Consider the following 26,936-nt stretch of genomic DNA (forward strand, 5'->3'; position numbering starts at 1 on the left):
CCTACTCTAGCTAACTCCCTTATAGGTATATAGCCTATAGGGGCCCCTATACTACCTAGTATAGGGGCTACCTAAAGAAAGTCGAAGCCTAGGAGAGGGCTAGGGAGGCCTACTAATATAGACCTTAGACCTTCTAACTACTAGAATAACTATACTAGAAGGTAGCATTTAAGTTTAGTAGCTAGCTAGAAGACGACAACCACTATTAAACCGGGGCTAAACGCCCCTATAGGAGGCCTACCTTAGCCTAACAGGTGGCTAGGAGTGCCTTATTTGATGCCTAATAGACCTATATCTCCTTTTTATAGCCCGGAGCCCCCTCCCTCTTATAACTAGTTAAGGGGGCAATGGCTATAGAGCCTATTACTATTATACCTTTATCCTTTGCTCTAGCTACCTCGAATGTAAATTAAGGTCCTTTAATAAAATACCTAAGGTAATAAATAGGCCTTCGAGGTCCTACTAGAGGAGGCTAAATACGACCTACTAGTTATCTAGGAAGTATAGATTAACTAGTTTATAGGGTTAATATACTACCCCTAGGCTTCGAAATACTACCTAGTCTATAAACCTAAGGATAAGGTAGCTATTCTAGTGACTAAGCGGTTCCTAGTTAGCTAATAGGACTATTCAGCAGAGGAGAACTAATATAAGGTAACCTTTCTAACCCTAGAAGAGAAGGGGTTTAAACTCTAGTTAGTCTATAATAATAAGGGCAAATAGGCCCTCTTATAGGACCTACTAGCCCTACCTTAGCTAACCTACCCCCTAGTTCTTATAGGTAACTTCAACCTCTACTACCTAGTCTAGGACCTATTTAATAGGCTTAGCCTAGGGGCTAGGGACCTCCTTAGCCTTATAGACTAGTAGGACCTTAACCTATAAATACTATATAGCTAGGTCACTAGGGCCCCCTAAGGGGACTAATATAGCCAGCCTTTTACGATAGACCTACTCTAGGCCTTAGCCAGGCTAGAGACGACCTATAGGGATATCGTAAAACACGGGAAATCCGACTATTACCTATAGGCCCTAAACGTCTCCCTCTAGGGGACTAATAGGTTTATACTAGCTAGTAAAGGGTAGGACTAGAAGAGCCTAGACGAGGAGGTTATATAGGCCAAGGTAGCTTACCTCCTACTCTAGCTTGGTAGGTAGGTATCGGCCCTAGCTAGGCCTGTCTTCTAGGACCTAGAGGAGCTTCTATAGGCCTTTGACAGGCTTATAGAGGCCCTCGAGGAGATAGCTACGGTCTCGGCTCTGGTAAAGAAGGCTAGTATAGGTAGTAAATAAGCTTAATAGTAGATAAAGGAGGTTTAGGAGGCCTAGAAGAGGGCTAAGGAGGCAAAGAGGGCCTATAGGGATACCCTAAGCCCCTATATATAGGAGGCACTTTGGCAGGCCCTATAGGACTAGGCTAAGACTATTATAGCTATAAAGACTAAGAGTTAGAGAGCTATATTATAGGAGGTAACTAACCGGCTAGATCTGCTATAGAGGCTAGAGTAGTAGGTAAGGCTATAAAGCTACCTACCGGTTAACCCTCTAAAGCTCCTAGCCTTTGAAGGAAGGCTTATAACCTACTAATAGAAGGCTAGGGCTCTAGCTAATAAGTTCTTTCTAAACCTAGAAGTAGACCTATTAGATATTAATAACCTAGATCTAAACGATTACTAGGAGCCGAAGTTCAAAATAAGCTAGGAGGTTATAGTAGGTAAAGTTAGAATAGTACTAGTTAGGGCAGCCCTATAGAAGGCCCTGGGAGAGGACCTACTCCCTATAGGTCTACTAAAGGCCTATAGGTAGCCGCTCTACTTGATACTAGCTATACTAGCCTCGGAGAGCTTATAGCTCGGCTATTTCCTAGCCTAGTTTAAAAGGGCTAAGACAATAGTCCTCTATAAGCCTGGTAAACCCCTATAGGCCTACTTTACCCTAGGTAGCTATAGGCCTATAGCGCTCCTACTAATAGTAGGTAAGGTACTAGAGGCTATAGTTACCTAGAAGGTAACGGCCGTTATAAAGGCCTATAGGCTTCTCCTAGCCAAGTAGATAGGCAACTAGGAACATAGATCTACTAAACTAGCTATTTAGCTTATTACAGCCTAGGTTTAAGAGGCTTAGAGGTATAAGGTAGCTACCTCCCTCCTATAGCTTAATATCTTAGGGGCTTTCGATACTATTAACTATACCTAGCTACTAGCTACTCTATAGAGCTAGGGCTTCCTAAAGTAGTTAGTAGTCTAGGTTAGGGAATAGCTATAGGATAGGGTAGCTATCCTTTACTTCGATAGCTAGGAAACAGAGGATATAGTGGTAAGGGCCAGGGTCCCCTAGGGATTACCCCTCTCCCCTATACTATTTATCCTCTATATAGCCTCCCTCTATTAGGCCATTTACTAGGCTAGCCCTATAGTTAGTTTAATAGGCTTTGCTAATAATACTAACCTTCTAGCCTTTAGGAGGGCCGAGGAAGCCTATAACAATTAGCTATAGAGGGCTTAGAAGGCCTACCTATAGTAGGCAAGGACCTAGGGTATAGCCTTTACCCTAGAAAAGTGTAAACTTATCTACTTTAATAGGGACTAGAAATAGTAGTTATGACTACTAGAGCTCCTATAGCCTAGAGGGGGTACTATTACTATAACCCCTTTAAAGTTAGCTAGATTCCTAGGGGTCTAGCTAGACTAAAGGCTATAATAGGGCCTTTACTATATAAAGGTAGCCAAGAAGCTAGAAACCTAGGAGTTTACCCTAACTAGGCTTACTATAAAGACCTAGGGCCCTAGCCTACTACAGGCCCACAAGGTCTATACTAAGTATATCTATAATACCCTAGCTTATAGGGCCCCGAACTTCTATAAGCCTACCAAGCCAGGGGGTAAGCCGGAAGGCCCTACTAGGGAACTATCAAAGGCCTAATACAGGGCCCTCTAAGTAGTTACTAGGGCCTATAAGGCTACCCCTATCTAGTACCTCGAGATAGAAGCCTAAGTACTACCCCTTAACCTCTATCTTAATAAGAGGCTAGCTAACTTCGAAGCTAAACTCGACTAGCCGCTCTTATAGACTAGGGTAGGTCTAGGGGCCTCCTAGGTCCCTATAAGGGCTCTTATCTAACAGGCCTATAATAGGCTTAGCTAGAGGTTCTAGAAGAGAAGGGCTAGGGCAAGGGGCTAGGAGCTAAAGCCTATAGCCCTAGAGGTAGCAAGGTTAACAGTCTAGTAGTAGGTTTAGGAGGGCTATAGAGGGGGTTAACCCCCCTTATAGACCTTATAGAGAAGGCTATAGGCTACGGAACTAGCTATAGTAGCTAGTTAGAGCAACCGCTAGAGGGCTGACTAAGCTAATAGGAGGATATAACGTATATTAGACAAGGACCCCCTATACCTAGTCTTTATAGGGGAAGGCCTATAAAGGTACTAAGGCCTAACGAAGGCCTAGAGCTCCCTACTAATATAGGCCTATATAGGGGCTATTAGCCTCCGCGACTTCCTTTTTAAGGTTTAAGTCCTAGGGGTTAGTACCCCTTACTATGCCTATAGCCAAGGGAGGGAGACTATAGAGCACCTGGTTATCTGGTGCCCGAACCTACTAAGAAGCCGAACGTAGGAATCCTAGGAAATATGGTTACAAAGGGACCTAGACCTTATATTATAGGGTATAGGGACCTGTAACTATCGTTTAGCAAGGAGGGTTCTATAGTAGCTAATAGACCTAGGGAGGCTCCTGGAATATTACCTTACGAGGAGGCTAGACCGGGAGGGAAGGCCTCTTTAGGGCTGTTCTAGCTACTTCTCCTTTTCTTTGTAATGTATTAGTATTCTAGATCGGGCGTTAAAGGAGGGGTAGAGGTTTTTACCTAGCCTATTAGGTATGGTTTCCTTTATATATTACTAGAGAGGCTCTAATATGCTTATTAGTATAATGGTGTAGGACTAATAATAATAATAATAATAATAAACATTTATAAAGCTAGTAGAGTTAAGGAAGATTAGAATAAGAAAAGGAGGTCTATCTATTCTCTTACTAATCTCTATAAACTCGTTTTCCTAGTAGTTATAATCTTCTAGCCCCCTTATAAGACTTTACTTAGGGGCTACTCTTTTCCTTACTCTCTATCTTCCTTATTAGACTAGTTATTATCCTCTCTCTCTTCCTTAGCCTCTAAGGTATAAATATTAGCTCTTAACTAGTTCTATTATCCTAATCTTCTTATAAAGGCGAATTTATACTTAGTAATAAAGTAGCCCTTCTATCTATACTAGATATATACTCTAGCTACTTATTATACTATATATACCTCCTAGCTAACCTACTTTACCTATAGAGCGTCTCCTTTATATCTACCTACCTTTTCCCTATTAAGGCCTTTCCTCTATAGGTTTATTTATATCGAGTTAATACTAGTTATTAGTATATCTCTATCTATATCTTTCTCTCTTAATAGGTTAGATATTACTTATTATCTTTAAGCCTATTAATATCTATTATCTAGATAAAGAGCCTTAAGGTTAGTTATAATCTTATAATATTTCTTTACTACTATTATATAGTTATCCTAGGGAATTCCCTATCTAATAGCTATATATTTAAGTTTTAGAGAGAGGTATTATTATAGTTTAATTAGGTATATCTTATTATTCCAAAGGAGACCGCCTACTTTTAAGAGTTTTGCCTTAAATTAAATAATAAAAGTAAAGAATAGCTTATTGTCCCTCTATTATAAGAACTTAAGCTCCGATAGGGTAACTATCTTCTTATAAGGGTTAGAAAAGATACTCTTAAGGTATTAAAGAAATTAGGCTAGATTATAACTAGTCTATAGGCCTATTAATTTATAATATACTATAACCTAGGTCTAGACCTATTATATTAGGTTTCCTTAAATAAAAACCTATTAGTTATAGTTAGAACTAATAAAGTCTCTATCTACCATAAGAATATGTTTTATTATATTTTTCTAGGCTGTAAAAAATTCCTTCTTACTATTAAAAGGTTACCTAGTTAAGAAGTACTTCCTTTAAGGCTACTAGCCCTCTAAGGATATCCTAATCAAGTTAGAGGTTAGTATAGGTTAAGTCTAAGACGCTTAGAAGGTATTAATCATACTATTCTATTATATAATTACTACTTAAAGGGAATAGATAAGTTCTTATAACTCTACTAAACTCAAGGATATATATACTCTAGGATCTACCATAACTTTATCATTAATTATTCCCTCTAGAGGATTACTATTAGGGAAGGTAGTTAAAATATAAGGTACTAGCCTTATAATAACTATAGATAAGTATATAATATTCTATTTAATTACCTTAAGGGAAGAAAGAGGAGAAAGTAAGTATAGGGGCTAAAAGGGGGTTCTGCTTCTTATATAGGGGATATATATATACTCTGGTTAGGGCTCGGTTAGGTACTAGGTTAGGGCCTAACTAGGTCCTATATATATGCCCTATAAATGCCCTATAAACGTATATAGGTCTGGTCTGAAACCAGGTATAGCCTATTATCGATTAGCCTAGGTAGAGCCTAGGCCTATAATACTATTATAATTATTATAATAGTTATATTTAAACTATAATTTAAAAAGAATTACTTAACTATCCTTAACTCTTTTAGACTTCTAAACCTAAAAGGTAGGCCCCTAAATTAGCTATTAAGAAAGGAAAGACAAAGGATATAATACTAGAAATAACATTACTATAATATATAGTTAAGCGACTATCGTCCTTAACTAAGGGGTATATTAGAAGCTATAGAGCTTCTAAGAGTATTAGCTATAGTGCTTAAGGCGCTGTTAATGTATTGACCAGTCCTTTTTGTCTATAAATACCACTCTTTTTGTCTCCTTTATAGATAGTTTAACAAGGCACTCTTTCCTTCCGTCAAGCCACCTACTGTAGAAGCTATTTCTAACGCTTCCGGAGCTTACCACTGTGTTTGGTACAAATAAAGAAACGGCAGCCGCAGACAAACTCGATATCTTGCACTTTTGGTTCATTGTTCTTACAAATGGCCTTCTGAGCAGTGACGAAGAAGCGGCAAGGGCAGTGACGAGGAAGTGGCAAGGGTTCTGTTCATTATCATCACTTGATTATTGTTTTGAATAGGCAATCAATAACTTGGTAATTAATAGTTATCCAAAATTTAACACCTTATATTAACTTGTTCGACTGGTGCCGCTGACATTTGACCTGGATAGCGCTCCGCATCGTGACGAGAATGAAACCTTGAAGCATGGACAATTCAGCCACCCTACATGGAGTCGTCACCACCCCCCAAGCAGGAGCTAGCCGTATCAACTAGAGGTATTAGTTACCAGCTGAACCGATAAAGGCAGGACCATTCGCGTTCGCCCTCAGCTTCCTTGACTGATTTCAAGGAGCAGTCTCGCAGCCAGCTCTCTCTCGTTGTCTGTCGAACCTGGTGCGACACCTTGAGCCCTAGCTTGCACAGAAACATTCTCGCCTGCAGGATGTACTAGGTCAGGTTCTGGCAAGTAGACTTCTGACAGCTGAGCCCTGTTTGGACTGTCATCGACGGGGTTTCGTACACCCCGCGGGGTCGAGGATCGAGTGGTCGAGAAATTTGAATGGGCCACCTCCTGGCCGATAAGTGCAGCGAGTGAAGACCCACCACCAAGCGGATGGAGCGCGTCCAATACCTCGGACGGTAGTGGCGATTGACTGCTCACGGCGGGTCGCTTCGTGTTTCTATCGCTAGATGACCGGGAATCCTTTGTCCTCTTCCGTGTAGGTGGTGGTGACACGACGCTGTCAGGAGGGGGGCCATCAGATCTTAGGAGTCTTCGAATCTCAGCCGGATCCTCGTCCAGGGAAGGGCGTTGTGAAGATCCAGTGCTCGCCCTATACGTGTCCTGCCGAGCTACTGTTTGCTGATCCTCAACGGAGTATGGGCTCCCTGGTTGCCGATACCCCTGTACGGCCCGGCTTGGGGTCGGGGTCAGGGGGCGATCTTGGGCCGAGTTAACAAGGGGCAGAACTTGGCCGTAGCAATGCTGGGCTGTTCCTCGTAGCTCCGGCTGTAGGATCACCATCGCGTCGCACAAGAACTGTTTCAGATCATCTGGATCGCGCTTGAGTTCTTGCTGGAGCTTCTCAACGATCTCCTCGCACCAAAGGACCCCGGTGGCATTGCTGGATGGAAGATCATAGACACATTCCAAAACTGTCACCCCAAGCGACCAGATGTCGACGGCAAGAGTGTAACTCCTTCTGTCGTAGCGGGCCACTCGTGTGTCATTTCTTCTGTGATGTTCGTTATGGACCTCAGGGGCAAGATACCGCAAGGAGCCGCAGATTGTTGTCGGATCAGGACCCTCCCTCGAGAGACCGAAGTCCCCAAGTTTTACGAATATGCCATCGGAATGCCGATATTGGACAAGAATATTGCTCGGCTTGATGTCCCGATGTACGATTGGTGGCTCCTGCCCGTGGAGGTATACCAGCGCGGAAAGGCATTGACGGAGAATCTGTAGACAGTCGGCAGTGGAGAGATTTGTATAATCCTCCAGGGTCCCGCCAGGAACGTATTCGAGGCGCAATCGAGGATGGGGATCGAAGTCCGAGCCGATAAGTGCCACGATATGGTCCTAGTAGCAACTTATTTAGTTAGAACCGTAGCGCCAGGGCGGCGGGGTGCTTACGTGCGAAACCCGTTTCATGATACGAGCCTCCTTCATCCATTCATCGGGCCTAACCCATCTCCTCTGAATGGCCCGAGCTGACGGCTCCTTCACGGCACATTCCTCTGCGGTGCTAACATTCCAGAGGTGTGTCACAACCCCAAATGTTCCCTCGCCGAGCTTCTTCTTTAGAAAGATGGGGCCTGTTCCAGGCGTGTGAGCTCCGCTGGCGCGTTCGGTTTGCGGGCGGCTCCCAAGGTCGAGGCGACCTAACAGATTCCCTGCGTCCGCCATCCCTTGACGGAACCGGTTGACGTTGTCGATATATTGTGGCGAGGTAATGTCATGGTGGGCAACAACAATCTGGAACTTGAGGTCCTTGTTGACATTGATAACAATGGTTTTAATTTCTTGAGGGGTGCCGTGCCCGCCGATAATCCAGACAAAATTGCTGCGATTTCCTTTGCCCCGAGTGTCGTACGTGACTTCGGTTCCGTTAGAAGAGCCCAGGTCCTTCACGATTGGGCGGTAGTGGTCGTCAAACGTCAGAGCGAAATGATGAAAGCTGATGGTTGATATGCTCTTGGGCAGAACGATGTCGGAATTCTCGTCCGTTCCAAACACGAAGCCAAAAGGAGTTTGTGGGCTGCGACTGAACCGCAGTTCCAGGCCCGGGTGGTAAAAGTACGCCGGCACCTTTTCGCGCGGCCGTTCGAGTGGCGTCGATTCCCTCTCGCTACGACTGAGCTGGGGCTCTTCATTCACTTCAGACAACCGCGGAGGGATGAACTGGTGTCGCTTTGCCCCCGCTTCGATCACATCCTGCGCGTTCTCTCCGACAACCTTGCCATCCACAAAGGGATACAGGCATGCGATGAGATCGGGATCCTCCATGTTGAAATGCGGGTCTACCATGAAAAAGGAAAGAAAAGAGATGGACGAGTGGAAATGTAAGAGGCAGATGTTTCATTAACGCCCTTTTCATTCGCGTCCCTTGGACGGTCGGGCTGTGCTGTACCGCTCCCACCATCTCCCCAGACTCGAAATGCTTCATGCACGCCACGTAGCTGGCGGCTGGAGCGCTTACGCGGATTGGTCTATCGGAGGTGGTGTGTCTACGAAGTCCTGAAGGCCTGTGGGTTTATGCAGCGCTTGGTACTTTTGTTGCGTCTCTTAACGTTGTGAGTGGACGAAAACTTGAAAGACGTCCGTCTCAAATCCAGCCGATGTTGCACTTTCCGAGATTGGGCTGTGGTTGCCTGCTGTGGTAGACCCACTCGTTAGCAAAGCACGCCAACCCGTTCAAGCATATCTAGGTGGGTCCCCCGCTCTTCAGAGCACTCCCTAGCGATCAGCAATTATTTTGATACCTTTCGCGTCCTGTGTCGCGCAATGCCAAAAATGCCATCCTTCGGGCCGATAGTTTCGAACTTGACCGTTAATGATATCTTTTCCTTCAGCGATGAAGAGCTCGTGCAGTACATGAAGCAGAATCGCCGTGCTGACGGCGGCTTCGACCTTGAGTGCGAAGGCTGGGAGAACCTGGCGAAAGAACAGCGCGACCAGCTAGCTCAGCGATTAAAGTGCATCTACACTCCTTACCAAGCATTTTCGCTTTTTCTCGCTGACAGATATGTAGGGCTGCGGCGCTAAAGGCGAATGACGAGGTGCATTCTCGGCCAGTCGACTTGGACGCGGTCGCCGCACGACTACGCGAGATATCTGACAACCAAGAAGCGCTGCCAATAGCTACATCTCGATCACCGTCTTACGAGAGACCCTCTACGGTCATATGTGACAAGTTCGAGGAGACAAAGCAAGACGAGACAAGAGCTTACCACGAGCTGGTCAAGGACGGTGGCCGGCCGGTGTATCCCATCAGTCGTCTGGAGGAGGTTCTGAATAACCCTGAAGGACACCGCGAGATCCTGCTGCCATGGCAGCCTAATCCAGATCTAGAAATACCCCACGCGGACGTGTTCATGGTGCAGTTGGCGACTTGGAAGATATTTCGCTATTGGCAGAAAAAAAATCGGGACATATATAACGTGGAGGAAGAATTTGCTGCGTACTCCAAAGAGGAATGGCGCAGAGAGACAGAGCGGATTGCAAGCTTGAGCAGATCCAGACGGAAATTCCTAGAAAGGGATGAGAGAAAGTATCTCGAGAAGCTTCGGGATAAGTTCTTGCGGATGCAAGAGGAAAAGGGAGTTGACGATGAGGATGCAGGGTTCTCCGCGTTTCTCGAGGAGGAGAAACGGCGAAACATAGAGGCCGGAGTCGAATGGCCGGGGATGACAGAGCACGAGTATCGGCAGTCGCTCAGGATCTATTTTAATAGGGCGGAATACCGGCACAACTTGGAGTATTTCTACTGGTTGCGGGAGGACCACGGTCGGGGTGGATTTCCCGAATACGTCGCCGAGGCCAGGCGACGCCTCGCAAAACACGGCTTCACGCGAGACTTTCAGCTCGACGAAGATCCAACACGCCAAGATAAGTTGACAACGTGGATCGAATACCTGAATTACGAGTACGCGTGGTACGATCGGTACGAGCGTTCCATCAACCACCTGCGGCCAGAATACGAGGAGGCCTGGAAGAAGCTGGTGGATTCAGGGGTGTTGCAGCCCGGGGAGACGGACAAGAACCTGCGTACGATTGAATCCTCCGCCCGGCGCCAAGCAGAAGAGGATCAGGCCGAAGAAGCTGTAAAATCTGCCGAAAGAGTAGCCAGAGCGGCTTTGTTAGAGACCGAAAAAGCCAAGGTTGGCCGCTCGAGGCTTACTACGGAGGAGCGGAAACGGAGATTAGTAGTAGCCCACTCCAGACTCGTCGCGGCGAAGGAGGCTCGCAAGGCGCTCAAGATACGGGGCGATCTCATCACGGATTTCGTCCGAGGAGCGTGGGACTACACAGAGGAGGAGAGGAACATATACCGCCAGCGTGTTCGGCTGCAGTGGGCCCTCGAACAGTTGCCCCTGATTGAGGCTGAGTTGGACGAATCGAACGGCTCGCGCGCTGGACGTGGCGCGAAGAGGAGCAAACCCCACCAGAGCGATGATGGCACGGATGTCGGGGGGCCTACGGAGCGGAAGGAAGATGAACCCAGTGAGCCGGCAGATGATACCGGAGCTTCTGCGAGAGCAAGAACACCACCAAAGCGCGGCGGGCATGATGACACCAACCATCCACGTCCCTTGAAGCGGCCCCGAAACGATAGCAACAAACCCACTTCTCATGCCACACCGGGGATGAGCGACATATCCAAGAATTGTCTGTCACGATCCACGGAAACATCTCAATCTCAGGCAACAGGGGAACGGTCGGTGGCCGAAAAGAGAATCAATGCCGATACGAGGAACATCGCTGGCCAGACGCTGTCGCGGCCGCCCGGGAACGGGCATGGGGATACCATCAAGCTCCGTCGAAGCGCTCGGATTGCCGCTCGCCAAGGCCCCTCTGGAACTGCTGTTACACACCCGCACGCCACTGACGTTGCATGCCGACGATCTCGTCGGAAGCTCTCAGAAGAGCGGGTGCCTCTTTCACCCAGCACTAGGTTGCGAGGGCGCCAGCCAAAGTCTACCGCGACGAACGTGGCGAGGAAGAGAGGTAACAAGATGTAGCAGTGGCCTGGCCCATCTAAGCAAAAAGGAGTCCCGAAGATTGGATGAACGTCAAGGACAAGGTAGGAAATAATAGAGCATGTACTTAGAGATCTAATTAGCTGTTAGGGTCCGTTAATGATCTGGATACTCGATGGACATGGGTTCTTATAATTATTTTATTGTAATTAGTCTAGCTATTCTGATATTCTCGGAGCCTGCGTTTGCTTTGGTTTTCTTCTTTCGATGTTAGAGAATGGCGTGAGTGATTGGAATGGCCATGACTTGGAGGGTCCTCGAGGAGATCCAGCAAACTTGTCAAGAGGCGCGCGTGACCGAGTTCGCGTGCCTCGGCTCCTTGATAACCCTCCCAGACATCACACAGCTCTGCGTCATGCATCACAGGGGGGCCTGCCGGCGAGGGGGATTTCAAAGAAGAAGCCATCGGAGTCATCTTGGGACAGAGTTCGGCTGCCCCTAATTAATTAATTACATCATGAGCGGTCCAGGACAAATCCCATCTGGAGAGCCTCGAACCTGCTCAACCTCTTCAACGCCTCGACCCGTTTCCGTTCCCACAGAGCGAAGCCGGAGAGCCTCCAGAGGTCGATGGCACAGGTATGGGCCCAGCTCTTTTCGCTGCTCTCCCAGGGGGGAAGCCAGGGGATGCAACCGAGCCCGGCGCCATACCAGCGGACATGGCACCCCCCCAACGCATCCGACCAGCCAAATGGTACTTGGCCGGGGCCGTCCCCGGCAAGGGAGTCCATCGGCAAACCATCCTGCTCCTGCCTGTCGAGGATAGGGTCCGGGAAGGATTGCGACCGGTGACTCTGCCAGCAGTACGCCAGAGGGAGCAGCTGGTAACGATATACGAACTCTTTCTCCAGGCGCTCGTCGTGTGGGAGCGATTTCCCCGACTGCAAGTCACCGACGGCCGCCTTGGCGACGCCTCGGTGCGCTCGCAGGTACCGCACGAGGTGATCCAGGCGCGCGTGGAGGTTGCCGAACTGGCGGGGCGAAATCTCGCGCCCTCCTCCTCCTGCCGCCGCCGCCACCTCGGCAGCGCGGTGCACGAGCGCGCAGCACAGGTGCGTGATGAAGTAGTCGGCATGGTCAATCTGCTGCAGGTCCCACGGGTCGAAGGCGGCAAACAAACCTAGGCGCCGGCCTTGCTTCGTGCTCCTGTTGCTGAAGGCATCCGAGTCCAGGTCGTCCCAATACGCCGGACGCTTCGTCGAGGCCCAGGCGTTGCTCACGATCTGGCGGCGGTAGAAGGCTCGCATTACACGGCAGCGCTCTGGGCGCGAGAGGGCTGCTGTCGCCGGGGTCCCTCCTCCACCGACCAGGTCGAACGACGCGAACTGTGCCGTGACATATGTGTCGGTGATGTAGTTGATCAGGTGGAGTGTCCGGCAGAGCTCCGTCAGCTCCTCAACGGTAGGGGGCCCAGGGTAGCCTCGCACGCCGTGTCCTTCACCACCTGCCAGCATGTCCCGGTACACGCCGGCCATGACATGGATCCATTCGTAGTATAGTACCTTGTCCGTTGGGTCCGAATAGGGGAAGACAAACAGGAACCTGGCATCGGGCAGCGCAGGGCCTAGTTCATTTTGCAGGACGCGAAAGAGGATGGTTTGCCGCCGTGCGCTGAAGCGGTGGTACACGAAGCGCGCAGTGACAATGAAGTTGGCGAGGTCACGGATCCTGTCGAGCTCGAAAAAGATCCTGTCAAACAATTCGGGTGGCAGAGCACCGAGGTGAGGAGGCTCTTGTGTCATCCTGCTAATTAATCCGGATGCCGGGATCCCGGATCTGCTAGGCTGTGGATGTGGATGGGTAATAGAGAGGAGCGGGGCGGTTGAATGATGAATACTTTCAGGTCTGGTCAGTCGACAAAGTGAGGGGAAAGGTACGGAGTAGTTATTTCTGGGTTTCCTTGGCGGCAATAAGCGCCTCACACAATACCCTCCTGGTCGGCCGGCACCTTTCTCCGGGCTGACCAATGGGGAACGGCCCCTATCAATGTGGTACAGATGGCCGGGATCGACCACGCAGCTGTTGGAATTCATGGTATCGTCATCTTCATCAACCAGTTGGTTTTGTTTTTGAAAAAAAAAAGGAGGGGGGGAAAGGGGGGAAGGGGAGGGGAAAAGGGGAGGAGAAAAGTGAAGGGGAGAGAGGGAAAGAGAGCGGAAAACAAAAAAGGAGGAAAAAGGAAGACGGGAAAGGAGTCAAGAGATAGAGAAGCCCCTAGGTTTGGGCCAGTTCTGATGCACACATAAACCAAAGTAGATTCTAGATAATTACTAATTACCTAATTAGATCATATATGCTTTTATGGCCTCAGTGCCTGCACACCTCTCGGAACCCAAGGGCCAGCCCTCCTCCTACAGCGCCCTTAATTAGAACCTAACATGAGCCGTCAAGTCGAGTCCAGCTCAACAGGATGCTCACACAATCCTTTCCCCCTTTGCTACCAAAAAGACGCCTGATTAATTACACCGCTCAAAATCCCAGACTGCTGTCGTGCGGGAGGCTGGCCTATATATACGACGTCAAGAGCCGGGATCGCCCGTGACCAGTTATCTTGGAAGTAGTTGACAAACAGTCGTCGTAACCGCTAATTGATGTACTATTTCAAGTTCTCGACCTCGCTAGCCGTCAGCCAGTGCCCTAGCGCGGCCAGCTTCCACTCGATCCCGAGAACACGGAAGAGTTCGTCGGTGAAATCGGCTCGGAACTGCGGTCCGCGGTCGCTAATGAGTTCCTACGGCAACCTGTAATTAGACTCGGTACGGTCCCTCGTAGTATATCCGGGCGGCGTCCCACGTAGTCGCATCCTTCCGGCAGGGGACGGTCCATAATGCCTTTGACAGGCGGTCAATTATAACCGACACGTTGTCATAGCTCTATTATTTGTCGGCGGGGGGCTTCTCTTAGCTTTCTGAGTCTTAGCTTCTTCGGTCTTGCGGGGGAGGGAATCGGCTGCTGTATTCCCGGATATGCAGATGGCCCAGAGCGGCCAGTTATTTAGGTATTACTGAGTCGAAGCAAGCGTGTGGAATGCTGCTACTTATGCACCGATCTTCTCTACCGCGGCACCCTCAGCGCCTGACCGCAGGCCGGCAACGAAATGAACGCCGCTATCCAAGAGGAACCATCCCTGATGGCCCAGGTGTCTTGCGCCCTATATAGACACAAGGTCAGCAAATCATCCATTACTATCGCCAACCCAAAGCAACGGTAACCCATACTCGGTCTCCTAATACTTATTATCCACCTTCACAAACCCATTCTACTATAGCTAGAACGTAGCGTAGATTGAGGTGGAGACTCAAGCTGTTGGTGTGGCTCGACAACCTCGTGCTCATTTTCCACAAGGCATTCTCTTCCCACAACGCCATAGACATTTTCCAATACTTGGCTCGGCGGGAGCTCAGGGCTACTGGCGCCAGGCTTTGAAGTTTGTCGGCAAAGCACTCGACATCATCGCAACACGTCTTGATAAGGGCACGAAAGGCCTCCCAGCCATGTTCCTCCAGTAACGGACAATTTTTCTGCCGTTCAAGAACCAGGCGCAGGCCCTCGACATCAGCTTTGGCTGTTTTAACCTTGTCAGGGCCATCCTTAAGCTCGAGAAGATTCTCGTGGGCGGTTTTGGCAAAAGCGGCTGTCAGCCCTACGGCCGATGCCGCCGGTTGCGCCATGGAAAAAGTGGGGTTGTCCTGGCCGTGATTTTACCCCGCATGCCTGGTTGGCAACTCGGCACTGCTCAGCTGCTGCGCCTTGCAATTTGCCAAGAAGTACGGAGTACCGTGAGAGTAGGGCCGCAAACGCGTTTGGTTGAGCTTGGAACAAGATTTGCAACACGTTGGTGGAACTTTTGGTCACAAGGCGATGTTAGGATCACACCTAAGTATAGATGAGAAACGGAGTTGGGAAACGGAATAACTATCGGAGGTCTACGGAGTACTCTTTCAATGCTCAGAAAACGTGTTCTTCACGTGATCTAAGCTCTGCTGAGTCAGCAATCTGAACCCAAAAAAGAAGTTGACCACCAGGTCAAGATTCGCGTTTCGCGGTCTTGTAGTTTAAAGGGCGCGGTTTCTTGCCCTCATAGCTACCAGTTCTGGACCCTTCTGAGCAGACACGGAACCTTTATAGGCAAAAGTGAGGGTACGGTTCGGTAGGCAAGCACGACAGTGCAAACACTAAGAACAGACCGTCAAACAATGCTAAAGCACCGAGTTCACATGAAAAGGATCATAGAGTGCCGATGTACTCCGGAGGGATCACACGAAATCCGTACCTAGATTCAAGGCTGGCTTATCGGGTCGGTCCGGAGGGGAGGTTGGTTTATCCAATTAGCATCCAGCTGTTTGGGGAAGGTTAACCCGGTTGTCGGGGCATCCCGTCCAGCGTGGGTACTGTGTAAATTACAATACATTACTTTACCTTTTCTTAGAGCGAAGATAAGCGATATTAATATCAGGAATTAGTGGTGGTCCACGCATTTACTTTTATAGCATCTAAAAGTCTTTGAGCTTTCTTCTGCGTATTGTACGGGATACCTTGTAAAAGAAGTCATGGATAGAGCTGGTTTATACTTGTACATGCTTGGTCCTATTCGGGGCGTCGATGGCGCGTGCGCTTTGGCAGCAGTTGAGCGGATTTGCATTGCAATTCGCCCGAGCTCCTTACCGGAGCAACTGGTGGAACCCCCCGGAATATGTCAGCAGCTGATAGCAGCTTCCAGAAATCGGGAAGTTTGGTTGGCCTCCAGGGCGACCACGCGGTCCCTTGTGGCGACGCCTCCCAACATGGAAATTACAAATACTCTTTCGCAACGTTTCCCACTCGCCTTTCCTTTTCCAAACACAAACTGCATCCTACCGAGCATCAACTTAATATCTGCTGCGAGTGCAGGACCACTTTGCAGCATCTTGTGAGCACTTTAGCATTCGACCGCCGACGCCGTTCGGCTTCCAACAATACCGGGTTCTCCAACGACATCTTCGAAGCATAAGAGATCCACGTGTCGCCGCCATCTCCCACATCGCATCTCGTGGCATCAGGCGCAATGGCCGACCACGCAGGAGGCGACCAGGAGTTGATGTATTGCCATGCCTGCCACCATCAATGGCAGAGGGCCGGCGAGAGCATCGAGTGCCCTGTGTGCATGAGCGCATCGACCGAGATTGTATGTCGGGCCCCGCGAGGTTTGTTGCATCTAGCGTCGCGGCTACTAACCGCTCTGCAGGTCTCTCCTGAGAACGATCCACGCCAGTTCCATAACCGGCAGCCACAGTCTATTGCTTCAGGCGCGACTTCAAGTACACCCGCTACTGCTTCAAGCACCCCGCAGCCGACTCTGGATCAGAATGCCCCTGTCAACTCGGCCGGGAATGGCACCTCCTCACCGGCCGACGCCCCAAACCCAGAGAGCGGCAGCGCCCAGCCCGCTCCTGATGGACAGCGTCCCCGTGTTACCGTCCGGTTCACCACCGCCGAGCTTCCGCCCGTTACATTCTTTACCTTCGTGACCGGACCTGCCGCTCCACCCGCTTCGGAACACGCATCGCCTGTACCAGCCTTTGGCATGCACTTCTTCCCGCCCGTCACTATCGTGCCCGTAGCGCCTCCGCCTACCGTCAACACCAGCCCTTCTGCCGAGCCAGCAGACCAAAATGCCGCCAATCAACAGAACACGCAGCAGGGCGCTTCCATCGAGACCCAGTTAGAGGGCACCCAGCAACCACAGCAACCACAACCGCAGTCACGACCACAGCCAGAAGAACAACAACAACAACAACAACAACAACAGCAGCAGCAGCAGCAGCAGCAGCAGCAGAGTGCTTATTCACACGCCTTCCTTGCCACTCTCCTGCACTCACTTCTCTACGGTCCGGTGGCAGCCGCAGGGGCCATGGGAACCACGACCTTCTTCCACCCGGGCGACGCAGTCTACTCGCAAGAAGCCTTCGATCGCATCCTGACGCAGCTGCGCGAGCAGGCGCCGCCGGGAGGACCCCCGCCGGCCTCGCAGGCCGCCCTCGACCGGCTGCAGGCGCACATCCGCGAGGTGGACGATCAGATGCTTGGCAACGACAACGACAACAACACGACGCGGACCAAGTGTGCCATTTGCGTCGACGACATGGTCCGCGGCGAGAAGGCGGCCGTGCTCCCCTGCGAGCACTTCTTCCACGGCGACTGCGTGCTGCCCTGGCTCAAGATGCACGGCACGTGTCCCGTCTGTCGCCGGTCGGTGGAGGTGGATGCCACCGGGGACGGGAAGCCAGCCAAGCTCAATGCCGAGGCTCCGCTCGCGCCCGGGGCGAGTGCTGCAGGACCAGGCGCTGCGGAGTCGGAAACGAGGGGCGAGGATGCGGGCGCCATGGATTGCTCGTGACATGATTTTTTTTTTTGGGGGGGGGGGGGGGGATAGTTTCTGGTTCAGCAGAGGGCGTTGTATCCTTTGGGAATTTCGGACTTTTTGGCTTTAAGGGAAATGGCATGATACCAGGCGAATGGGTTAATTAGGGGTTTGACTTCTTTGCGAGGAATTTGAGGACTTTGCAATAGCCTGCTCTGAGCGGCTCGGAAACAGCAGCACGGATGGATGGATGATTTGTTACCAGTTCTGGGCCATGGTACAGCGGGCTGCGACTGGGTTTACTTGGGCGTTTAGCGTTGCACCACGAAATCTCGATTGTTTTGGGACAAACGGTGACCCACGGTTGTGGCCATTGGGTTATAGAGGCTTGAGCTGTACTTGCGGACCTCAGTTTACGGCGGGGTCTTCGGCCTTCGTGAAACGGAGAGCTGAGGGACGGGCTGCTTTGAGCACGGATAGACATGATATGATACCCAAGCACACGCTCAAATGTAGTAGGTAGCATTCTGACCAAAACCAAGTTGGGAGTGGAGTATTAAACTACTTTCTCACTTTCGCTGAATTTGAAGTGTGAAGGTTCGAATGGTTTCAGAATTTGACACGAAGCTTGCAAACCTCGTGGGGCTCTGAGGCTCCTCGGTACTGCTCTGTAGGCAGACTTGGACTTAATCGGCAAGTTTTGGCTCCCATCATCGTTACAATCCAGCCCCATCAAAACGAGTTTAAAAACCTATCTGGATGTTATACTTCCAAAGCGTGGATTATTTAGAAACACGAAATCTAACCGCAAAAGTTAATGCATTTAATAAGTCGTACTGGGTTTTGAAAACTGGGAAAAAAGAAGCTGGACGCACCGCGGATCGAACGCGGGACCGTCTGTAGAGCAGGATGGAAATTTCCTTGCAAAACAGAAATCATACCACTAGACCATGCGCCCTGACATCATGTTAGTGGAGCACTGCAATACTAAGCCTAATATACCTTATTCGCCTTAGCCAACTCCCCCTAATATCAGAAGCACAAGCCCAACAGAAGACTAATAATTATCACATCCAACATAGCAAGCCAGCAAGTTCACAGCATCCACTTGAGGCACTACACGGTGAGCTGGCATATATGCTTTCACTACTAGCGCATCTAGCTGCCTACAGTATCGACGCTTGGAAACTCAGGGTTCCGAACTCGAAGGTCTTGACAGCAACTTCACTTGTCAATCGTTCTCGGTGCCTCGGGGCTGAGGATCTGAGGATCCCTCTAATAACTATTAGACCCAGAAGTTTAACAATGGTGACCCACGGCCCGTCAACTGGAAACATGGCGACTTAATAATCATCAGCATGATGAGCGCACCTGGCGACAGCGCCGGCCCTGCCTGAGCTGCTTCATTGAATAATTACATCAACCCGACAAAATAGTCCCAATACTGAGTCAACGCCCCTAATCTCCACCCTTGCATTTCAGAATCCAACCCCTGACTGTCCAAAATCCAGGGCAGATACTTGGTCTCCCAGCCGCCGAGCCGTCCGCGTCTCGAGCACTCCAGCCGCGCCTTGCAGAGCTCCCAGTACGCCGGGTACCAACCGGCCTGCTCCCAGCCGAGGATCGCCACGACGCGCGGCCTCGGTCCGGCCGAGACAACGATATTGCGCGGGTGCAGTCCGCCGTGGGTGAACACGATCCGCACGCGCTCCGGGAAGAGATGGTGCGGCGTGTAGCGGACCTGCCCGCCGCCGCCGCCGCCAGCGGACCCGGCAGCATACCTGCTCTGGGAGACGGCGACCGCCACGGAGACGAAGTAGTCGTGGAACGCCGCAACCGTCGGGAACGGCCCGGCCGGAGGGGCGCCGGCCATCGCGCATCGCCGGAACACCTCGTCCTGCAACGGTCCGTTGTCGACGCTGCCTGCGAGGAGTACAGTCAGCATGATTAATTACTCCAGGACATACATCGGTCAATGACAACCGCGCAGACGAGAGAGAGAGAGAGAGAGAGAGAGAGAGAGAGAAGAAACAACAACAACAAAAAAAAACATCATACCGACAAACTCGACACCCCCGAGCCTCAACTTCCTCCACTCCGCCACCACGTCCCTCAGCTGCGCGCACACCGCCTCCCTCTCCACCTCGCTCAGCGCGGCCCACCTGTCTTCCAAGATCTCTCCCTGAGGCAGGTCCATGTACACGAACCGCTCCCCCGTCTCCGCGTCCCTCCTCCAGCCAAAGACCTCAGGCACCGGCACCGGTACCGGGGCCGGGGACGGTCCGCTCGCCAAGGACGCCGCCATCAGCGCCCTCCGGACGAGCAGCATCGCCTTCGCCTCCGCAGCCGAGACGCCGCCACCGCCGCCACCGCCGCCACCGCCGCAGCCGGCGCCTTCGGGGCCGTACTTGACCAGCAGCCCGAGCGCGGGAAACGGGACCAGCTTGGCCTCCGACGCACCACCACCAGCACATCCTTCTGTTCCTCCCCGAGCCGCCGCCTCCAGGCGCGCCGCAGCCTCCGCCCTCACGCGCGCCGGCGCGGGCAAGTCCGGATAAGAGTGGGAGTAGTAATAATGGCGGGTGCCGGCTGCGGGCGCGGGGCGGGTGAAGAAGGACGAGTGGGCAAAGACGACGTTGTCGCCCGGGGGGAAGACGGGCGTGACGGTGACGACGGCGGCGCGGTCGTGCTGCCGGTGCGCGGCTGCGGCGGGACGAGATGGCACCGGGTGGTGATTGCTGTTGTTATTGTTGGCGGTGGTATTATCACAAGCTGCTTCGGGGTGATGATAGTTCCCGTCTGTTGTCGGCCAAGGACCCGAGTTGATGGTTAGGCTGAGGCTGGCGAGGGAGTCGTAGAGGGATTGAAATGGGTCGTCATTATTGGGAGGGGTGCCGACGTTGTCGCCGTGGCTGTTGAGTGGGTTATTAGGTGGGAAGGGGCTGGTGAATGTGTGCGGGACGTCGGAGAGCATTCTAATAAATTAATTCGTGTACTTGTGACGCTGGAAGTCGCGAATGTCAGATAAATGAATTAATGAATAAATGAAAACAAGTGTCGGCAAAACCAACTGCATTTGACGACCCGAGCTATCATCTGCTCCGGGAAATGGAAGCCGGAGTGGTTTAGCGAAACTTTATCCTGGAGTGAACCGCTGAAGTCGCAAGGTTATGACGCTTCACTTCAATAAGGTAATTAATTACTGAGGAGATGAAGGTGCGGGTTGGGCAGTTCCCTCGCGCTAAGCTGCCCAGCTGATGCTGCCCAACCCATTGCAGGGGAACCATTCACAACACAACCTTGGAGTCGCATCCACTCATCCTAAGTCTCTACTCAACCCGCACCACTTCGGAGACGAGGCGTTGGTGAGAACAGCAGGTAATTAGTGGATTTATATCAGTTCTGCCTTTGAATTTCAAATCTCCATGCACCTCACGGCTCGTCGCGACGGCGTGGATGCTCCTGTTAAGATTTAATTAGGCTAGCATTAATTAATAAGGCATTTTATCGTGGGTGCCAAGCTGTTGCTGATAATTGTTGACACTTGATGATAATGATAATAATCATAATTTAAATAAATTCAAGCGAAGCCGTCTTGGAACACCCAGCTGATGGGGTCCTGCCCTGTCCCGTCAAACAGTGCATTCGGAATCTATTTATTAATTAACGATAACGATTCGTTAGCGATGGCTCCATATCCCAAGTTTGAACTCATGACGACCACTGACCATGGAGTCCCAAGTTTCCATCCCAAAGTCCGGCGAGAAACCCATACGGCTGCCTATGCCGTCGACCCCGACATCCAAGGCTTCTTGAGCGGGGCGGGTGCTGGCCTCGATGCGCTCCAGCAGCTCAAGACAGCGCTCCTCGGCCTCTTCGGCCACGCGGACCACATGAGCAAACATGTCCTCCTCCGTCATCCGCCTCCGCAGAGCATCCACCTGTGCGCACACAATGCAGGCGACCAAGTACCCCTTGGTGTTGGTCATGCCCGACTCCAGACACTTCCACGACCACGCCTTGAAGTCCTCCATGACCGCCAGCAAGTCCGGCCGGGGCTCTACCGGGCCGAGACCGAAGCCATCCTCTTCCCGTATGAGCGTCTTGAGCTCGACGGCGATCGAGATGAACCCCTGCACGGCCACGGTGCGGAAGAAACCGGACCCGTTGATGGCGATGCGCTGGAGGGCATCCCACTCCTCTGTGTCGGCGTTGGGCCGCGACCGGGAGAAGGGATGCGGGAAGACGGCGCGCCAGATGCGGACGGCCGACTCGACCACGACGCGACGGGAGAAGGCAAATGCCGTCTCCTGCATGGCCGGGGCGAAGCAGGGGAGGTGAAGGGCGAGAAAGTACCGGCGCAGGACGAGGTCGACGATGCGGAGCCCGAGGTCGGGCGGCGGGCCTCGATCGGTCGTCGTCGCCCGGCAGGCGTGCAGCGTGTGGGTGAGGTTCTTGCATGCCTCGCGGAGCTGCGCGTCGAGCTGGAGCGTCTCCTGGTAGGCCCCGCACCCGGAGAGGTCGTTGAGGTACTTGACGACGGCAAGACGTTGAGGGAACACGGCGCGGAGAGCGATAGCCATGGTGGTCTGGGTGAACTGATCGGGCGGCTTCGGGCTAATAACATTAGGGGTTTCGCCCTCCTGGCCGGTGAGCTGGTCGTCGTCAAAGTTGCCGGGCGGCTCCGTGTCGAAGTCGTCCAGGGCGATGAGCGGCGGCCCGCCCGCGTTCAGGCTCGACTGAAGCGCGAGCTCGAGGATCGTGTTCCACAGCCGGCGACGCATCTCGGCTATGAGCAGCGTCATTGTTCTGGGGCCCAGACCGGCTGGGTCCCGGTGCAGACCCATGTACATGGCTATGCGGAGCGTCGTTCCGACGGTAGCCCAGGCCATGTCTTCGCCTACGCCCGCTGCTTCGCGGGCAAGGTGAAGCAGGATGCAGTTTTGGACGGCCGTGAGGCCCAGCCGGGGCTTGAACTCGGGCGCCGTGAGCCAGGTCTGCCCTTCGTACACCCATCTGATGGCGTACGGGCGCAGGGAGAAGTCGGTATCGTAGGTGGTGGCCCCAATGGCCAAGACAAGCTTGAGTTGGACGAGGAAGGCAGGGTCGGGGGCGTGGCTGGGATCCCAGACGGCCTCATACTCGCGCCGAAAGCTGGGTATATGCAGCACGCGCAGGACGGACTCGCTTGTGTTAAGATAGCTCTCAACCAGCGTGTCGGCTACCACCCTGGCCGGCAAGTCGGGGGTAAGTGGGCAGGGCCACGGGGGCGCGCGGCGCTTCTTGATGATCCTGCCCAGGTCCTTACTTCGTCTTTCGATGTGCAACACCCTGGACTTGCTCTCGTCGCGCAGGTAGCGCTCCACAAAATCAAGCATGTCATCGAGCTGAAGGTCTCGTTGATTAGCCGACGGTCGACGGGGTGATGGGTCGTTGGTTTTACGGGGGATGAAGAAAGAATTGTCCCTACCAGGCCTATGGAAGTGACCCAGTGGCTCTGTCCAAAGTAGCGCGTCTTGTGAGAGACGCTTCTCGTGACGGACTGAGACTGCTTGTCCAGGCGGTGCTCGCTGTGAAAGTAGAAATTCCCAGAGAAGTTCAGCGTCCTGGTTTCGACGAGGGAGTTCCTTGTCAAGGTCGAAACCGGCGGGTTGGCCGAGCCTGCGCCCGCGCCCGCGCCCGCGGATGCGGTCTGCTCCGACGCCGGCTTCCCCGTGAGCTTGACATAGGTTTTCGATGCGGGAGACCAGCTGCAGGCAGACTTTCCAGCGGTGCCGTAGATGGCGGTGGAGGTGGTGTTGGTGTCTGTGGTGGTGGTGGTTGTGGTTGTTGTTGTTGTTGTTGTTGCTGCTGGCGGCCGTGGCTCCGAGGACGAACTGGCAGCTCTCGGATTTACGACAGCAGCCTCCGATCCGCTGAGTGTCTGCCCAGTTTCGCCAAAAGTGCCTTGCTTCCGCGGAGCCCGCGGATCGTCTTTGTAGACGCAGGTGGCATTCTTGGATTTCGTGCAATTGCTGCACGGCAGTTGCCTGTCGCAGCGGATTTTGCGCTTTCGACACAGGATGCAAGTGCTGCCGTTGTCGAGTTTGGTTACTTGGTTAGCTGGGATCGGTCTAATGGCCAGTGGATGATGCCAAAAAGCGGAAAAGCCGAGTCCGTGGGGATAGCTGCGGCTAGAAGCCGTTCAAAGATTCCAACTCACACTGCTGGTCTTCTCCGCCGTCGCTCGGGCTCCATCGCTTTAAAAAAAGGAATCGGTCATACGCCGAGCCCGTCTCCTTCTCGGAACTTCTAGTAAGGAAACTTGTTTTGGCAAATCTCGGAAGGGTATCGGTGTTCTGTCGGCGGGAAAAATGGACGAGATTCGGTCGGCATTTTGTGGATCTTCAAACATCTGTAGTGAAGGGGCCCCACACAATCCCCTCTGTTTAGTTATTGGGCCACGCGCCTGAAAATGCCGAGTCCGAATACTATGTCCGACTCCATGGAGCGGTCCATCTGGCCACGGACTACGACCCCGAGGAACGAACGTACGGCTGACGAGGAATAAAAATGGTGACTGGAAGCGGCTCGGGTACGCAATCTCAGACTCGGAGCCGACGGCCTGGTCCGACGCCAGGATGAACCGCGTCAACCATAAAACTGCCGTGCAACTTTCCGGGACCTCCAAGCCCTCGTTCCGTGACCCAGCGATCGATTCAACCCACCGGGGCGGCAGCTAATTAAGAAACCACTCTATCATATAATTACCTACTGACGGCTTGGCTCCAAGCTTGAAATTTGAGCTGTTTAACCAAATTGGTCAGAGCCGGCGTTCATTGTGCTGCTGCTGTTATTAATTATAGATTTATTATCTAGTTTTAACGGCTGGGTTCCTCGTGCTTCGCCCACCGACACGATCCGATCGATAATTAGTTGTTGAAGACGCACATCAAACCAGCAAGGTTCCCTCCCAACCAACCACTTCTGATAATCTACAATCAAAAGGGACATCATGGCTGCTGTGTCCGACAGCAACCAGGCGGGCCCAGGGCTCCAGACCGATGACGAAAAGAGGATATCCAGCCAGAACGACACGACAACTGATACCGAGTCGGCCAAGGCGAATCCCGAATCCGCTCCCGGTGCCCTCCCCGGTCCCGCCGGCCTGGCTGGCTTCCCACCGGCGCCCGACGGGGGGGCCCGCGCCTGGCTCGTCGTTGCCGGCGCCACCTGCATCTTCTTCTCCTGCCTGGGCTTCATGAACTCGTTCGGCGTCTTCCAGGCCTACTACATGAGCCACCAGCTGCGCGACCACTCCCCGGACGCCATCTCGTGGATCGGCTCCCTCACGGCCTTCATCCAGTTTGCCGGCGGCGCCCTCACCGGCCCGCTCTTCGACCGCTTCGGCCCCTGGGTCATCCGCCCCGCCGCCGTGCTCTACGTCTTGGCGCTCATGATGACGAGCATCTGCAAGGAGTACTGGCAGTTCATGCTGGCCCAGGGCGTGCTGGCCGGCTTCTCCATGAGTATGCTCCAGGTGCCCGCCTTCGCCTCCGTGTCGCAGTTCTTCGACAAGAAGCGGGCCGCCGCCCTCGGCATCGTCGTCTCGGGCAGCTCCGTCGGCGGCGTCATCTTCCCCATCGCCCTGTCCAAGATGCTGAACGGCACCACCCTCGGCTTCGGCTGGTCGGTACGCGTCATGGCCTTCGTCATCACGCCCCTGCTCCTGTTCGCCTCCTTCGCGGTCACGACCCGGTTCCCGCCCCGCAAGACCAACTTGTTCATCCCCTCGGCCTTCACCGAGCTCCGCTTCCTCATGGTCATCGCGGCCGCGTGGTGCGCCTTCCTCGGCATGTTCATGCCCTTCTTCTACATCCCGAGCTACGCCATCACCAGGGGCCTCGAGGCCACCCTCGCCTCGTACCTCCTGGCCATCGCCAACGCCGCGTCCACGTTCGGGCGCATCATTCCCGGCATCATTGCCGACAAGTTCGGCAAGCTCAACGTCTTCGCGATCGGGTCCCTGCTCACCGGCGTCGTCGTCCTCTGCCTGAACAGCACCGTCAGCACGGCCGGCCTGGTCGTCTACTCCCTCGCCGTCGGCTTCGCGTCCGGCACCATCATCTCGGGCGCGAGCTCTGCCATCTCCGTCTGCACCAGCGACCCCCGCAACCTCGGCACCTACATGGGCATGGGCATGGCGGTGGCCAGCACCGCGTCGCTCGTCGGGCCGCCCGTGTGCGGTGTCATGATTGACGAGTATGGAGGTTTCCTGCAGGCAGCAATCTTCGCCGGCGTCGCTTGTCTGGCCGGTGCTGTCGTGGCCTTCGCTGCCAAGCTTACCACTCCTCAGGGCCTTTTCGGCAGGGCCTAAGCTAATGATCATTAATTAAACTCCGGAGTCCTATTAGAGATGTCATATATTACTTAATACGTGTTTCATGGTAGTTTTCCTTTCCAGCCTGACCAAATTTTTGATGGTTTAATATGACGAGATAGAGAATAGACTCTCAACTCTTTTCTTTTCATTCTTCTGTACCAAGTCGCCTCCGTGATACAGCTCAGCTCTTTCAGCCGTGACTCGGCCTTGTGGGGAATCATTGGAAGAGTTTTGGCCTGCCAATCCCAATGCCACACACCCTTAATACAACTTCCCGTGAAGGGCTTTGCTTGTGGTTAATATGAGCCCCGGGCCCAATATTCAGGAAGTTTCGCTGTCATTAAAGCTCTTGCCAGCATATCGGTCATAGGCTGGCTCAGAAACCCCTTGAGCTTTGAAGAAAACCTTCATTACACTTCTCTTGTTTTTTTGTCTTTCTTTTCTATTCTTTTCTTTTTAACTATAATATAATCAATTAACTAGCCAACGTTTGTTCGTCAGAAGTTGAAAACACTGTGCCACGTATTTACGCAGCTGTTTAAGGTAGCGGACATTTTGTATGGGATAATTAAGCAGGCGGTTAGGGAAGCCTGGACATATCTTACGTTCTCACTTAAAGCACTCCCTTTCGTCCGTATTGCGCGTTGCTCCGGTATCGCTGCGCTTGCATCTCTGATGCTCTCCCCTCAGGGCTTGCTTTTTTGCAAGTCGTCAATCGAGAGTTTGTGGCCAACTCAGTCATGTGCGACAACACCAATGCCAGAGAGGCGGCAAACGTAACAGCAAGAGAGCAGAGTTGCTATTGTGGCACGCCCGCTGGTAAGGTGATCTCACTAACGTTTAAGCGTTTCATGTCATGGTCCGTGATCACACTTGTGTTTCGCTGGCTCCAGACGGTTGCGATAATTATCATTGAACCAACTCCGCAAACGCCGCAAA

The 26,936-nt window shown here is 52.3% G+C and overlaps 8 protein-coding genes and 1 non-coding gene across 9 annotated transcripts; 4 read left to right on the top strand and 5 right to left on the bottom strand.

Moving 5' to 3' along the window:
- Positions 1-6,113: 6,113 nt before the first annotated feature.
- P884DRAFT_262600 (kinase-like domain-containing protein) lies at positions 6,114-8,810 on the bottom strand. Its single transcript, XM_069441673.1, has 2 exons — positions 7,670-8,810; positions 6,114-7,615 (listed from the first exon to the last, which is right to left on the bottom strand). The coding sequence occupies exons 1-2, from the start codon at positions 8,561-8,563 to the stop codon at positions 6,362-6,364; spliced, it is 2,148 nt and encodes a 715-aa protein (XP_069295576.1). The 5' UTR covers positions 8,564-8,810; the 3' UTR covers positions 6,114-6,361.
- Positions 8,811-9,049: 239 nt separating this feature from the next.
- On the top strand, positions 9,050-11,277 carry P884DRAFT_206220 (uncharacterized protein; the record flags this gene model as incomplete). Its single annotated transcript, XM_069438705.1, has 2 exons — positions 9,050-9,231; positions 9,288-11,277. The coding sequence occupies 2 exons, from the start codon at positions 9,050-9,052 to the stop codon at positions 11,275-11,277; spliced, it is 2,172 nt and encodes a 723-aa protein (XP_069295577.1).
- A 174-nt stretch (positions 11,278-11,451) lies between these two features.
- Positions 11,452-13,125, bottom strand: P884DRAFT_262602 (uncharacterized protein). The gene has a single exon (XM_069441674.1). The coding sequence runs from the start codon at positions 13,035-13,037 to the stop codon at positions 11,751-11,753; it is 1,287 nt and encodes a 428-aa protein (XP_069295578.1). The 5' UTR covers positions 13,038-13,125; the 3' UTR covers positions 11,452-11,750.
- Positions 13,126-14,332: 1,207 nt separating this feature from the next.
- Positions 14,333-14,966, bottom strand: P884DRAFT_271661 (uncharacterized protein; the record flags this gene model as incomplete). Its single annotated transcript, XM_069442457.1, has 2 exons — positions 14,333-14,446; positions 14,559-14,966. 2 exons carry the CDS (start codon positions 14,964-14,966, stop codon positions 14,333-14,335), a joined length of 522 nt encoding a protein of 173 aa, XP_069295579.1.
- A 1,287-nt stretch (positions 14,967-16,253) lies between these two features.
- On the top strand, positions 16,254-17,691 carry P884DRAFT_248127 (uncharacterized protein). Its single transcript, XM_069440537.1, has one exon. It carries the CDS (start codon positions 16,340-16,342, stop codon positions 17,669-17,671), a length of 1,332 nt encoding a protein of 443 aa, XP_069295580.1. The 5' UTR covers positions 16,254-16,339; the 3' UTR covers positions 17,672-17,691.
- An 810-nt stretch (positions 17,692-18,501) lies between these two features.
- P884DRAFT_t136 lies at positions 18,502-18,593 on the bottom strand. Its single transcript has one exon. It is a non-coding gene; the product is annotated as a tRNA-Ala (tRNA).
- Positions 18,594-19,049: 456 nt separating this feature from the next.
- On the bottom strand, positions 19,050-23,872 carry P884DRAFT_301793 (uncharacterized protein; the record flags this gene model as incomplete). The annotated part of the gene is made up of 6 exons (XM_069444888.1): positions 19,050-19,558; positions 19,694-20,547; positions 20,632-20,639; positions 21,364-23,022; positions 23,106-23,706; positions 23,838-23,872. 6 exons carry the CDS (start codon positions 23,870-23,872, stop codon positions 19,050-19,052), a joined length of 3,666 nt encoding a protein of 1,221 aa, XP_069295581.1.
- A 217-nt stretch (positions 23,873-24,089) lies between these two features.
- P884DRAFT_206695 (uncharacterized protein) lies at positions 24,090-24,357 on the top strand (the record flags this gene model as incomplete). The annotated part of the gene is made up of 2 exons (XM_069438738.1): positions 24,090-24,165; positions 24,224-24,357. The coding sequence occupies 2 exons, from the start codon at positions 24,090-24,092 to the stop codon at positions 24,355-24,357; spliced, it is 210 nt and encodes a 69-aa protein (XP_069295582.1).
- Positions 24,358-24,629: 272 nt separating this feature from the next.
- P884DRAFT_301794 (major facilitator superfamily domain-containing protein) lies at positions 24,630-25,991 on the top strand (the record flags this gene model as incomplete). The annotated part of the gene is made up of 1 exon (XM_069444889.1): positions 24,630-25,991. The coding sequence occupies one exon, from the start codon at positions 24,630-24,632 to the stop codon at positions 25,989-25,991; it is 1,362 nt and encodes a 453-aa protein (XP_069295583.1).
- Between the last annotated feature and the right edge of the window lie 945 nt (positions 25,992-26,936).

Source organism: Thermothelomyces heterothallicus (genome assembly GCF_042370625.1).
Source record: "Thermothelomyces heterothallicus CBS 202.75 unplaced genomic scaffold P884_scaffold_21, whole genome shotgun sequence".
In the NCBI taxonomy this organism is placed as follows: domain Eukaryota; kingdom Fungi; phylum Ascomycota; class Sordariomycetes; order Sordariales; family Chaetomiaceae; genus Thermothelomyces; species Thermothelomyces heterothallicus.